At 35.5% G+C, this 15,164-nt stretch overlaps 1 protein-coding gene across 7 annotated transcripts in view; it reads right to left on the bottom strand.

The window, feature by feature from the left end:
* Positions 1 to 15,164, bottom strand: part of TTC29 (tetratricopeptide repeat domain 29) — a 126,312-nt gene that overhangs the window by 58,092 nt on the left and 53,056 nt on the right. For all 7 annotated transcript variants that reach the window (XR_011809078.1, XR_011809079.1, XM_072037405.1 and 4 more), the window contains one exon: positions 1,543 to 1,634. Coding sequence is in view for 5 of the 7 variants with exons in the window: in XM_072037405.1 (XP_071893506.1) it covers positions 1,543 to 1,634 (92 nt within the window). In the remaining 2 variants the exon portion in view is untranslated. The remainder of the gene's footprint in view (positions 1 to 1,542; positions 1,635 to 15,164) is intronic.

Below are 15,164 nucleotides of genomic sequence, written 5' to 3'. Positions count from 1 at the left end.
CTAAAAGCCTCTCTTTTCTTTAGCTTTTTTTTTTTTTTCATTATATTAAACTGTTTTTTTACACCCTCTCTTCCTCCAAGCAGTAAGGAAGAACAAACGAACTAAACCAGCACAATCTTGTTTATGAAAAATTCTGCTGTTGAGTTTCGAAAAGTAAGTTTGTTTGGAAAAAACATCATATTAGTTTACAGAAAGTTTTCTATTAGGGAGCATTACACAGCAAAAAGGAATTAATCTAGAAGGACTGCTTAAGAGAAAAATAATGGAGTCACAGAATATTTAAGGTTGGAAGGGACCTCTGGATATCATCAAGTCCATCTGCTTGGCTCAGAGCAGAGTCAAACAGAGGAGGACTCATGAATACTTCTGAGAGCTCTGACACCTGACTTTTACTGTTTCATTGTACCATGGGAGCCAAGTATGTAAAGTCACACATTGCAACTTAGTGTCCCACCAACTACTTCTTTCTCAGTTAAGCTTAAGTCAGTTCTGAAAATTGGACATGGTCTTCTAAGTCTGTTTTGCAGCTTTTTCAACATCTTATCCTGTGTGCTTATTTAGGAAGCTCAGAATATGAACAGCCATGAACTGCGTATCATAGAGATGAAATGAGATGATTGTGGCTGATCCCTATATGCACTGAAAGGTCAACGCTCCACACAATGAATTAAATCTGGTGCCAAGTCCTCCTCAATAAACAATTTGCTGCTTTCTATCATGTGTCACACGCACTGAAGCCCACAAACATGTGATTAGTGAAGGATAAACTGCAACTTTCCCTTTAATATCTTTTTTTTTTCTGATGTCATGATAATTGCATTATACTGCTTTATGTCAAAATTATTTGTGTAAGAACTTAGAGTAGTTACAAAATAATTCACCTGGAAGAAGTTTGTAATACCAAATGCTGAAATGAAAACAAAGACAAGCATCTTTTATGGCACTAAGGAACATGGTTTAGTCATGGGACTCAGGAGGTCAGTCTGATGGTTGAACTTGGTGATATTGAAGGTCTTTTCCAACGTATATGATTCCACAGTTCTATGATTCTGTCTTATTTGCAACAAATATATGTCTAGTTAAACATGCACTAAACAGAAATGCCTCCACAGAAAAAGTGAGGTAGAACAGTAAATGGAAATTTACAGAAGTCTGGAAAGATTACAGTGGGGCACCTACTTAAACATGCTATGTTCTTAAAGTTTTTCTTTTTTTAACCTGGAAAGTATGTCTAGATTTCTATTTTTCAGCAAGATCTATCCCAAACTTGTGAGAAAAAAATGAAAAAAGCTCTCAAAATACGGAAATAATAATAAAAAGTGCATATTACAGTTTATAGGTAAAGAAAAGCTTTGGATCATACACTTAAAAAAAATTGTACCAGCTTAAAATAACTTTCAATGAAAGGGTCACTTACTGCAAGAAGGGCACTGCTTAAAATTTAAGCAGTCAGTAATGGGAAGCGACAGACCTCTAACAATTTAAGTCTTTCACAGTTGAATGAATCTGCACTGACAGCCAGACAAGGATATGCTAACCTACCTTACGAGGATCTTGGCTATCATTTCATATGCTCTTCCTAGGCCAGAAGAATCACACAGTGCTGTGAAGATTTTTACAGAGGTGTTCAAAATCTGTGAAGCAGGAAAATAAAACTCAATAAATACAATGCTAAGCATTTCCACATTTTTTTTCCCAATCTCTGTGTCCACATGAAAAACAAAATTAAAGTTTTTGCACCTACACTTTCTTTTTTAATTAATTGTAATAAGACTATATTTTTGATCATTACTCATAGTTGTTTGAAACTATGTAATAATTACGAATTAAAAAGATAAAAATTGCATTTAAATCCCTACATTTTGGTGCTTTGCAAAAACCAGAGATATTTCCTAATTCATGATATAAATTTCCTTATCCATAATTTAAAAGATTTCAAGAGGCTGTTTTTATGAATTTCTATGAATCAATACCTTAAGACTATGTTATTTGCATTCAGAGTTGTAGCAAAATACACTGAAATACAATTTAATATTATTTTTCTTTCTTTAAAGTGTCACTATGAGAACTTTTTTTTAGTACAATTCAGATGCATAAGAATTGAATAAATTATAGGTTACACATTTAAACCAGATTGACTTAAAATATTGTAGATAATTTTGTTGTATTTCTGACTAATTATTCGTGCACACTAGCGATCTGTTAGTATTTGTTGTGAATATATTCTCTTATCATGTTCTCTCCCATAACTGAAGGCTTACAGCTGCTGCATAAAAACATATGATCTTAATTTAATTTAACACTGACGTCACCTGTATTGCATAATTTCTCTTTTCATCCTTTCTTTTTCCAATGGTGATGAAGGGAGAATACATATAAAATTAAATCGTATTCTTTCCTTCTTCCCTTTTTGTTGCTTGACCAACCTATTACACACATGAGAACACAGGAAATCTCCAAAGACTATCTATGGAAATCCTTTTTGCACATTTCCAAGAAAGGAGTAGTGAATGTCATTTACCAGCTTTGAAGGGGGATGGGAGATGCACAGGGACATATGACAGTATCCTGCATGCCCCAAGATGCCTATTTATGCTGAGGTAAAAGATAGGGCACTTTCTATTAAGACTGCATTCGCTGTCAGTGGCAAAGTGCACGACTCAAAAGAAGACATCTTGCATGTGCTAACCCTATGGATGTCACCATTTCTACTATTGTTTCCATTACTCAGATATCCTAGCTCTTGAAGGTCTTAGGTGTATTGCCAGACAAGGCACTTATATTTAGTTAATTAAGCCCTGTGTTTACAAAAAGCATGGCTTATTAATATACAACAGACAATTTATCTTCCCTCAAGTACTTTCTTATCAGTGTTGTGTTCGATGTACATCAGCATTGCATCCTGTACTTGAAGGTCATTGTCAATTGAGTTATCGATGAATGATATGACAAAGAGAGTGAAGGCACTACTATTAGGAACTTGTCAGATCAGTTCAGATCTGGCCCTAAACTGAATACATACACACAGTTGTGAAGGCCTGCAGTCTGTCCTTCTGATAATACAGGCCGATAAAAGTAATGTGCCAATGTGCCATAGCCAGGACAGCTGAAATAACAAGTTGGTTTACTATGTCTCTGCAACAGCTGCTAAAAATAAGTAAATAAATAAATAAGCAAACTCACTCATTCATATTAATTAATAACACCCATTTTGGTCCCAGCCTACTACTACTACACAAATTTGACATTTCATTATTAACAACGATGAAATAAAAATAATTAAATCATCTATATGAAAGGGAGGAAATCTGCACAGATTACAATGGAAAATGTACTCTTTATGTCTTCATTGCAAATAACTCCTCCAGCTTCAGGGAGTAGGTAGGGACACAGAAAAGGACACATTCTTGGTGGAAGGGAGCTGTGTAGCGCTAGTGCCCTTTAGGCTATACTTGCTCAGTATTCATTTATAGGGAGGATGTGAAAAGGGGCCTCATCGCCTATGGTGCATGCCTCACCTTCAGCACCCAGGATAGAAAAAGAAGTAGAGCAGGATAAAACAGTGGATTAACATGTTAGCATTAGAGGACTTAACCCAAAGCCTCTTGTACTTACAGTACAATTTTGATTTAATTAAAACCAAAAAATTATAGAATTTGCATGCTGGCAAATCAAGTGGAATTGATGCAATGATCTGTGCCAGAATCTGTGAACAGCCTGAAAACACCAAATGGACACAAAAACATCCCACTTTATTTTCATGGGATATTAACAACCAGTCCATCTATCTGGGTTCCTATGAATACCATATAAGAAAAGACATGCTTGTGGCAAGAGAGTTCAGAGTGGGCATGGCTGGGCCATTCATCTCTCAGTTCTCTGACAAGTGGATAAATACTGGGAACACTGACCGTTTCGATCTATTGGAATTTATATGCTCCCATGAAAAGTTGTTTGGGATTTAGACGTAAGTATAGCTCCGAAACAGGTCCTGAAAAATATGAATATTCTTGCCAATCTGTGCAGAGGACAGTGACATCCAAAGGAGAGGTGGAACATGTCAATAATTAATGCTGAAAACTCCTACACAAATGTGCAGAGTGAATATGCAGTTTTACTGCATTTGTGGTCTCAGGGAATACAGCTGTCATTACGAAAAAAGGATGGAAAAACTGATTCAGAATAAGAATCCACTTGTTAAAGGAACATGCTTCTGCTCCAGTGTTACATAGTAAATATTGTGCATTAAAATGTCATCGTGGTAATTTTCCTCCTGGTAAGAAAATGCAAATAAAAATATAGAATATTGTGTAAAGAAATACTGAATGGGACTACATAAGAATTGGTACTATTAACATACATTTAAAGAGTGGGTTTGGGTATTACACAAATCTGGCTGAAAGTCAGACAGTTCACAGAGATTTAAAGTTACTGAAGGGAAGATTTATTTATTTATAATCTAACAAGAGTTTTGAGGAAAGAAGCTGTTGCAATAGTTTTATCCTGATGATGCTAGGCTCGCCCTGTTATAAAATTGCCATACTGTTTCAAAGAGAGCTTGATGCTCCTACAAACTAGTGGGAAAAGATCACAGTACATATGCAGTTGAACAGATAATAATTATGTATGTTTTGACTTCAGAAAAAAAAAGGTAAGTAACAAAATAAAAATGATAAAAGCTGCACTGATTATGGTCACAAATTATGTTTTTGGCTCTATGTGGCCAAGTGCAAGAACTGTCTCAAATTTCCTACTTTTGTATGTCCACAATGGAAACATGGGTTAAAAAAAATAAAGTGAAAATCAAACTCAAATTTCAAAAATGAACACTGGGTTTCAAGCACCTGTTCAATTTCATGCAGGATTTGGGAAAGTGGCAGAATGAAGACTTCAACTTTGCCTTGCACGTTACAGATAACTGTTCTAAATGCCATCCACTATTATTTTGGCATATACAGGTAAAGGAGGGGAGAGGGAGGAATCATTTTTATCACTTCAAAAAAAGGAAATTGAAAAATAAAAAATAATTCTTGTTTTGCTTAGCACAAAAAGCTGGATATGGGTGCATCTGCAAGGAGGATAGCTACTATAGAAGCAGCTATTTGTTTACAAAAACAACCCTCTTCCTTTCCAAGTCTGTTGTGGCTACACTTTGCTACAGCATAGAAATAAAGCAAAGTAACAAGCTCTGCTTAAATCCTCAAACTAGAACCTGTTTGTGGCACAGCTCTTGCACTAATTCTCTGGGAAGTGGTGAATTTCACATTTGCCTCCTCTGCCAAGAAAAGTATCAGTCAGATCTCAAATCTAAATTTCCTTCTCAGTTACCTCAGCATTATGCCAGTGTGACCCTCCTGGGGTTATGCCATTAGCATAAGACAGAATCACAGAATCATCTAGGTTGGAAGAGACCTCCAAGATCACCGAATCCAACCTCTGACCTAAACCATATCACTAAACCATATCACTAAGCTCTACATCTAAACATCTTTTAAAGACATTCAGGGACATACATCAACCTCTCCCCAAAATCTCACCTTTTATTTTTCATTGTTGTCACACCTATAGCCCTTTTATATATATGTATACAAGCACACACCTCATTGGCATATACTGAGGACTCAAAAAATGGGATGTAGGCTTTGCTAAATCTTGATATGTACATCTGGGCATAATGGATGAAAGAGCAAAAATCGAAGGTATGAATTTATGTTGAATAAAGAATGTCTATCCAAGTCAACACAAGATTAATGTTCCTGCCAGTATTTTATCATTTTGGTAAAATACATTACTCTGACAAAAATGTGATGGGATGATATTGATTTATAATACTGTAACTTTAAAAACCGCAAAAACATAGTTCTGCTCTCAGCTTTGCACTTGATATTGTTGTCAAACTTTATTGGAAATACATTTATTTTGATTTCTGAAAATCTCTGTTTAGCCATTTCACAGCTGGTGAGCAGTAAAGATGCTTCTGCCTCATTTACAGATCTTGAACATGAATCAGACAATCAACCGCACCATTAGTCAAAGAGATCACTAGCTAATGATTTCTGACAGGCACTGCAGTAACAGGCCGGGGCCCAGCCTGGGTAGCAGCACCTGACAGTAATATTTCTGGAGCCAGCAAGAGGTGTTGGTAGACAGACAATGCAATCGAGTGAGACTCCTGGCCTCATACCACTTAGTACCTCTTACGTACTTTCAGAAAAAAACACATTGCCCTACCTGTCACTAAATAATCTTTTCCGTACAGTCCAGTGAAAATAAAAGACAATAGAGCTGTATGCTTGGCATTTTGCAGTTTCGCAAACTCCTTCCCTTAGCTCCCCCTAAATGCATATTTAAAAATACAGTGAGGATTTTTAAACAGCTCGTGCTGCAATTCTGACACTTCATCCACTCTAGATCAACAGAAAAATCAATCACAGGTTCTGTCACAGAGTTGCCCTCTGTATCTTTTGTATTATCCTGAGTTCACTACACAGTGAATCTGCCAAGCTTTTGGAGGCTGAAGTACCTGCACAACAGAGAGAGGGCATGTACATTCATTCGGCTGCAGCTTCTTTTACGAACCCCACTTATAAGGAGGTTTCATAAGACGCAAAAGTATTCTGCAGGAAAACTACTTCGGCTTTAATTTCTTCTTCATATTTCTCAGGTTTCCTCCTGACACTGCCATTTTTTATTTTCTTTCTATGCAAGAGACTTCCATTGCACATGGAGCGATAGAGCATTTGATTTATAAAAGAATACTAACACAATTTTTTGGATTTCTTTCCCCCAGTTTTCTGAATCTAAGTTTCCTGCTTTATAATCAGAGTTTACCCTTATTGTACTCAATTGGATTATGTTTTGATACCAGTGCAGCCTTCATCGCCACATTTCAAGTGGTGAACATGCCCATGGCTATCCTGAGTAAGGTCAAAGACTTCCACAATACAAATCCAGATATATCCTTATTTTGGCAAAAACAGTATGAGGGAGGTTAAACAGCAATAAGAAAATTTTATTGTTCATTTAATGTACTGATTATAGTAGAGTTTGTTAATCCCGGGAAAATAATTACACCAACGTCAACTGAATGGCAGGCCTCACCTTGCTAAACACTGAATGTATTTAGGTGCAGTGAGCACCCAGAAACAGTATGCTAGACTGTCTGCATGCCCACAATTAAGGGATACTAAAACTGAATGCCATGTTGAGAAAAGGGGGAGTAATCCCTGATTTGGCAGAATTCTTCTCGCTAGTGCGTAGACTTCTTGTTAGTACGTGGCTATTACTAAGGTGTTACTTGGAGGACACTCTCCTGGAGAATTAATTGCTCCATTCACTCCTCTTCCTTCCCATTATACTTGGCCATCAAGTGTAATATTTACCCTGGTGCTCTGCAAAGTTGCACAGCCATATGTGCTTCAATTTACTTATATCTGCTTGATGGATTACAACCCTAGGGAGGTTAATGTTTCACTCATTTCTTAATAGTCTATCAGGATAAGATCTAGGGTTCTAGGTCTGTATCAAGTATGTTTGTACACTTAACATAATATTCAGAGAACAGTTGTTTTGCTTCAGTTCTGAATGGACAATATGTAAATACAAGCAACTCATTAAAAAACTTCCTCTCCACAGAACCATTTCAAGCTTCTGTTGACTTCCATGAGGTCAGAAGTTCACCCTCAGTGCTATGTTTTGCTGCACAGAAAACTTTAAAACCATGAAATGTACAGATGATTGAATAAATGTTAACTTTTGTCCTCTTTCTTATTCCTTCTGTACTACTGTTGTTAATTCTGGCCTTCTGTACCCCTTATAGTGATATTAACTCTGATTCCCTATATCTATGACTTTGTAGGAATTGTAGTCATCATCTTACTATTTACTATACTTCACTTCATAGTTTTCTTATAATAATAATAATAATAAATCAGCCAGGTCCTTTAGAGTAAAAACCTACCCAAACCTCAAAGCCAGGTATTCTCATTTATTATTATTGTACAATTTGAAGTCTTTACTGCAAGAGACATTATTCTAGTAAAGGTTGTTGCAATCTTTATTTAGTAGTGGAACGTAATGTTTTTCCAAACCAGCCATTGTTGGCATATTTCTTCAAAATAAAGCATGGCTTAACAGTCTGGAGTGAAGAAGCTTCATCTGTTACCCTTTAACAGCAATATAAGAGGAAAAAACAGTTTATGTATCCTTTCCATCCTGACAGATGTGACAATAGCTGGAAACACTATGCCTGCCAAGAGCTTTTATCAAGTATGTTATAACAACTAGTAATAAGTGTAAATAATAAATGGCTACGATCTTATGGGAAACGGTGGCAATACTAAACAATTTTTGGTACTTGCTGATGGGAGTCTGCTAGTCTTGGAATTCCCTGGCTTCCCAGTAGAGTTTTGGCTTGACAATAAACAACAGTTTAATACTTTATCTAATCCCAGCCAGGAGGTAAGTTCAACAGCAAGCTTTTGCAGATGTTCACATCCAATAATCTATCCATAATTGATGAAACAGGGAGGTCAGATGTAATGGTTGCTACTATTCCAGCAACAAATAAATGGTTATTGACAAAACAAGCCAGTGTGGCGCTGAGTGCTGAGCAGTGACAAGCATGAAACAGTGCTGAGACAGAGGTAGTGATGTGAATACAGCCCTTCATCTTGAGAATTCCTCAATATGATGTGTGGCATGAGGGCCACTCTGACACATAAGCAGATGGAGGTGACTTGTAAAGGAAAAATGAGATTCCGCAGGCACATAAAAGACAAAGGCAAAGGCGGAGAAAGAAATGAGAAAGGGGTGGACAAGACTGGATATTTGGGTAAGTGCAACTATATGAATTGTTCAGAAATGTTTTTGTATTAGCAGCACTGTGATCCAGATGTCTGGACGGCTTTTATCACGCTGCTGTGCCTACATGAATGTACCTGGCTGTCAGATTGCCGTAGCCTCCTAAGACCTTAATAACTGTACTGTATGCATGTGCATGCTTCAATGCTCATTCCTTCTTAGACAAAGTACCTATAAATATCCTCCTTTGTGCTTATTAATATCTAGTCCATTTGTGAACTAATATTTTTGATTGCAAAAAGTTTTCCTAGCTAAAAGCAAACATACAAACCCTTAGATTTGCATAGCACTATGGAAAAATATTAGAGAAACTAGGAAGGTATGCAAAATATGTAAGTCAGCTAATTTTTTTTCTGCATATGTATATAGAAGTCAAGCAGAAGTTCTTATTCAGCTGAAAACCTCATATTCTTTAAATTTTAACCCATGTGAGAAATGTAGTAAAAGAATTAATAGACTGTTTTTATTGACTGAATAAAACTTGAGTCATTTACATGCAAATAGTCACTTGAAATCTTTTGCATCCATTTCAGTGCTAAAAGATAGTATTTTTACAATGTTTACTGTGTAATATTCTAATATGAAAAACAGCAGAATGAAATGGTGGCCATTATTGCTATATGTAGTCATAAAAAGATTTCAGACAGAAATATTTTAAATATTAATATTACTAAAATCACTTAAAGCACCAAGGAATGTTAAATCGATTTATTTAGAAGTACAATTTATTTCACACTTTGCTACCAATTCTTTTGATCAGCTCTGAAATAATACATAAGCTGAAAGCAAAACAGCAAAACAAATTGCTTCTAGCGAGAAAGCTGCAAGCTTTAGGTTTTAAAGTGGCACACTTCAGTGTTTTAACATCTGAGGTTATTTATCTATCAAAGGGCAAGTCTGAAATTCTTCAAAATCAGACGACTGAATTGAGACCTCCTCTTCTCCAACCTAGCCATCAATGGTTCTGATCAAGCAAAGTTGTTAAGCATTTGCTTACAGCTGAATATCAGTCATCTTGTTGAAGTCAACAGGAATAACCGTATTGAAATTTAAAAATGCATTTAATAAGTAACTTGCTGTAGCTTGAACCGTACCAACGTGAGAAACCAATTTAATTTGAAAAGCCTTACTTTATAGAATTTTTAAAAGCCTGATCATTTGAAATAAGCTATATGAAGGAAAATAAAGCCTCTCAGATGATGAATGTATTTGTATTTAAGAACTGAAATTCCAAAGTTTGTACAGTGTGGGTGCCAATGCTCTGTTTCTCAAAACATATGAAAGGCCTGACTTCTCTAAGTAAATTATCTAATAGAATTAAAAATTTCTTAAAGTTTTTCATCCATTTATTGCAGCTCTAGTTATAATACGTGTAAATTCTCTAACCGACACATTACTGGCAGTTCTTAAGATCTTTCACACTATTGTTTCTCAGATAATATACAGCACTTAGATGCAACTATCTCTTTCCCTCAATTATATGCAGCATTTAGGTTCCTAAGTTTAACGCACCTAAGCGAGAAATCCAGCATAGTCTAAAGTAGATGAAGTAAATAACCTCTGTAACATCTCTAAAAAATACAGTGCTTTCTCTTTTCTTTCCCTAGCCTGTGGGAATGAACCAGATGCAAACTTGTATATCATCAGTTATTTATTTATTTTATTTGATACTGTAGAAAAAAAAAAACAAAAAAACATCTTAAGTAGAAAATATCTGCCTTAATCCTGTATTTTAAGTTATGGAAAACAGCAGTTAGAGTTTTAGAAAAAAAACTCAACACGGGTAAATAGATGAATTGTAACCCTATATCTCATAAAACAGACACGGTATAGTTGTGGGCACAATTTGACTCCTACCTGGCCTGGAAAAGCAAAAGGAAGAGCTATCTCCAGTGGTCATATCCAGCACACAGTACTGCTCCATCCTGTTAGCTATGCCAAAGAGCTAGGGGCAGAGCAAAGGCTCCATTCATGACTGCAAACTGCTCTGCCTTCCACGCCTCAGTGAAAAATGAATGGGAAGATATTGTTATTCCCTTGCAGAGCAGTTTGAGAAGATTTTATAGTTTCATCCTCAACGTTTGAGCATGCTCAGCACGTCAGACCTAAGCAAACCTCCAGTAAGTGACATTTTGCTTCTTTTGAGTTCAGACATCATAATAGCAAGCTACAATATTATGGAAATGATTGGAATCTTATGAATAGTTCTCTTGATCTTAGGATAATATCTGTTACTACTATTCACTTGCTTTGGCACTAATATTCTCATTAATGTTGCACACCAGCCCCCTCCAGTTTTTCTGCTAACTCACACAGTGCGTGCACGCATGCATGGCCACAGATGCACGTGTGTGTAAGGTAATAAAAAAAAAATATATATATATCTCCATTTCATAATAGATGTCCTGGGTCAAAATTTTACAAAAAAAATAGAGTTCTAAGTTTGGAAAATGTCACAACTTCTAAATTCAGGATGTTTAATATGTATGTTTTAAACAATGCTACTTTAGAACTATACATAAAAGCAGTAACTTTCAGACCATTTTGGAAATAAAAACAAACACACAAACCGAACAACGTCCTCCTCACAGAGCCCCAAGAAGTGGGGTTTTAAACTCATATTCAGATTCCTGAAAACACCAGTGGTCACATAGTCCTAATATTTGAAAAAGGTCTTACAGGTTTATTTAATGGAACTTATGGTCACATCTGCAGCTCACTATCTTCTTGCTCTTTTGGGGTGTATATATGATCACATTTGAAGTCATAGTAGCCGAGATGAAAGTCCACACTTCTACTGCATTTTGGTAACCAGTCTTACAGAACATGAGATCCCATGAAGAGGAAGGCTGATAAGTCAATGTTGCATTTACCTTCACTGTTGCTATGGCAAGACATGCTAATGATCTGATAATCTTTTGATTGGCTTGTAATGCATGAACTAATAGTTTTGCTTGTTTTACATGTTTCTTTTTTTTTTTTCTCCTCAAAATCTATGTTTTTTTTTTTTTTTTTTTTTTTTTGTGTAATTTGACTACTGTAATTCTGCAACACTTCATTTAAGAGTGTTTTCTCACAAAGTGTATTATTGTGGTATATTTACCTTGACAAATCTCTAATTTACTGTGGGGAGCTATCCTGATGCCATTAACCAAGCAGAATATAATTTGAACTGCAGGCTCAAAAGAAAAATAATACCATGTTCCAAGGCAGTTGTAGTGGACACCATATCACCAAGGTGTGAATTAGTCCAGTACACAAAAAAGTACTGAAAGAAAACAATGTCATTACCTCTCAGAGCTACTTGCTATTTTTTCCCCTATTTTTAATCAGGTTTTCAAGAAACTGGATCAAATAGGAAAATGATTATCCAAATTAAACCAACAGAAGGAATTCATCCTTCACTAAGAGACTGCCAACTTCCATATCCAAATAATAAAATAAACTTTTCACTTTAAGAATTAAAATAAACTTTTCACTTTAAGAATTAAGTGCTAAATTAACACAAAAAATGATTGAATGATCAGACATTCACTTATTCCCTGAAGTTTCATCTCTTCTTTAGGATTCTCAACTCAGTTAATTCCTAAATTTACTTCCCTCAGTATTTGAGTCAGTGTATTTTGTCAGGGCAAAGTTCACCACCAGTACTAATTGCTCCCTTTTTCTTTCTTCATCCTATCTTCATCAATGCCTAGCAGTAGCGGAATCTCTCAGAAACAAGAAATTTAACGTTGCAAAACTAGCTCACTAATTCCAGACCCTCAAGAAGAAAATCTTTCTCTGTACATAATCCACTGTCAGAGTCAAGATCAGACAGAAGTGCTTACCTTCAAGGCTGACTCAGATTTGTGTCTGGTCTTTCATTCCTTAGATATGAAAAATACAGAATTTATATATGAGTACAGTTTTAAGAACAATTAAAAAACTGATTCAACAAAAGCAAGGCCTCTAGGAATGTTGAGAGCTTTTATTAAAGTTGTATGCTAAATGCCTTTTCAAGCATGTGACCCCATTTGCTACGCTGAGAAGGTTATACTTCATCAATAATGGCTAAATATCCACTATAAATGGATAAAGGACAATCTGACTGATGAAAAAGAAGTCTGAAATAATTTCTATTCAATACTGTCTTTTGACATTTTTTCTGAGCCTCCATTTAAGTGTTTCTTTGTGTAGTGAAAACAACGAAAGCTTAAATCTAAGCTCAGTTTTCTATCCAGACACCATCCACAGAAACATGTCTTGAAGTTCAGCCTCCTAGCAATGCACTAGAATAGTAAGCAAACCTCAAAGGAATGATGCTCACTATTCTCAGCCACCTTTTACAATGCATGGGAGAAAAGAGGATAACATGCAGTCTACCTTTTTGAGTACTTTTACTTGCTAAGATCCTCCTTGATGTGCAAATTCATACAGACACATGGACATCATGTATATAATTAAATATAACAGATGTAATTTGATAAAATATACTATGAACAATCACTTTAGAATATCTGTATCCCAGATATATTTACTTACATTCTCTCTACTTGCATGAATTAAAACAAAATTTTCAGTTGTTTTCATACAGACTTCTTCAGAAATTAACTTTATGGTCATAAATCACCTCTGATTACTTTAATAGGGTCATTTTGAATGTGAAGATGCCTTTATAAGTTCATAAATTTTCTTGATAATTTTATGCCTGTGGCTTGTATACCATAATTCTGACAATTGATGCACGTGACATTATGTCATAAATTACCACATTATTTTGGCATGAGTCTCAGTGCTCAAGAACATCGTCTCTATTATTTGAATATGTAACATATCTGAAAGGATACATATATGCAGGATTCAACACCAAAAATGAAAGAACACTTCGAAATAAACAAATGTTCAGAAAGGTATGAGAACTGGAATCTTCCTGATAATTTGAGATGCGACTAATTGAAAGAGAAAAAATCCTTGATGCCCAACACTTTGAAGCATTCTTGAGAGTCTAGTGTATATATAAATATATATAAATCCCATATCATTAGAATACCTTATATAAGATTTCAAATGACACAAACGTGTCTCACTTAATACTTCACTTGTTATTTAAGCATAAAGAAAAACAAACAGTAACTTCCACTTTAAAGTTAGTCTAGGTGCAGAACTTTCCCTTATGAAATTTATAAGGCTTAAGATAAAATCTATAGTATGAGTACTTTTAATATTTTGTGCCATATTTGGGGGAAAATCCAATAGTCTTGGTAATGATATAAAAAAAAACAGATGATATAAAAACCATTATGAACATAGCCCACTGATACTGAACATAATTAGTTCTTAGGCTTTTAAACTTGCACATATTTATGTTTTTACATCTGAGTAGGTCCACTGAAATCAATCAAATATATCAAATAAAATTAAATCAATTTGTACAGATTATACACCAAATCAAATTATGTTAGATTATACAGCAAATAAAAAAAACCCTTCTCCAACAAAAATAGCCCATTCAATACAAAGTGACTGCATATTTTTGATGTAATAGGCTGCAGCTTAATCATTTCAACCTTTAATTACTGCATCAGATAATGAATATTTTGAACATATGCTTCTCCACTCTGGAAGAAGACATGAATGAAACAAGTTTATATGCATGCTATGTGTGTGTGTGTTGGGGGAGGGAGCGGCACACTGAACAGCAAAAGGAACCAAGTGGCAACAATTGGAGGAAATGGTATCTGTAACAGCTGCTCCTTTCAGATTCCCCTAGAAGGAGACTGCCTGAGGTGGACCACAGCACAAAAGGATAAAGAAGATGAAAACTGATGCAAAGCAGGGAAATAACTGCTGAGACCCCTGAGTCTACACCCGAGTAGTCCCAAGCTGTGTGGCAAGACCTCTTTAGCATGCTACAGAAGCTGGTGATGAACTACATATTACCATGAGGCAAACTGGCTCCTAGCAGTATTGTCTGCATGTTATGTGTAATGATAACCAGTAGTCCTTTGGGAGCAGGATGCAATGATTTCATCTCTGTAAGCATCTGAGCTCCCCTTGGATACAGAGACCATTAAACTGAGAACAGAAGGGTAAATTTTAGGCAATGATTTCTAATTGGAGAGTGAAGACAACTTGTGCTCAACAGTACTGTCAACCACTGATATTTTACTGCTGTCTATATTGATCACTGCTAAGCACAAAAGGAACTGAAATGTTACCCCCTTTTCTTAGTCCTATAATGTACAACATATTTTCTGAATGAAAGTACTTTATTGGTTTCTTATATAAGATTATTGGAAATGTCACTATTTTAGAAATCC

Source organism: Anas platyrhynchos, chromosome 4, assembly GCF_047663525.1.
Source record: "Anas platyrhynchos isolate ZD024472 breed Pekin duck chromosome 4, IASCAAS_PekinDuck_T2T, whole genome shotgun sequence".
NCBI classification, from domain to species: domain Eukaryota; kingdom Metazoa; phylum Chordata; class Aves; order Anseriformes; family Anatidae; genus Anas; species Anas platyrhynchos.
Note: the sequence above shows the minus strand (reverse complement) of the source record. Positions and strands in the feature narration are given on the sequence as shown.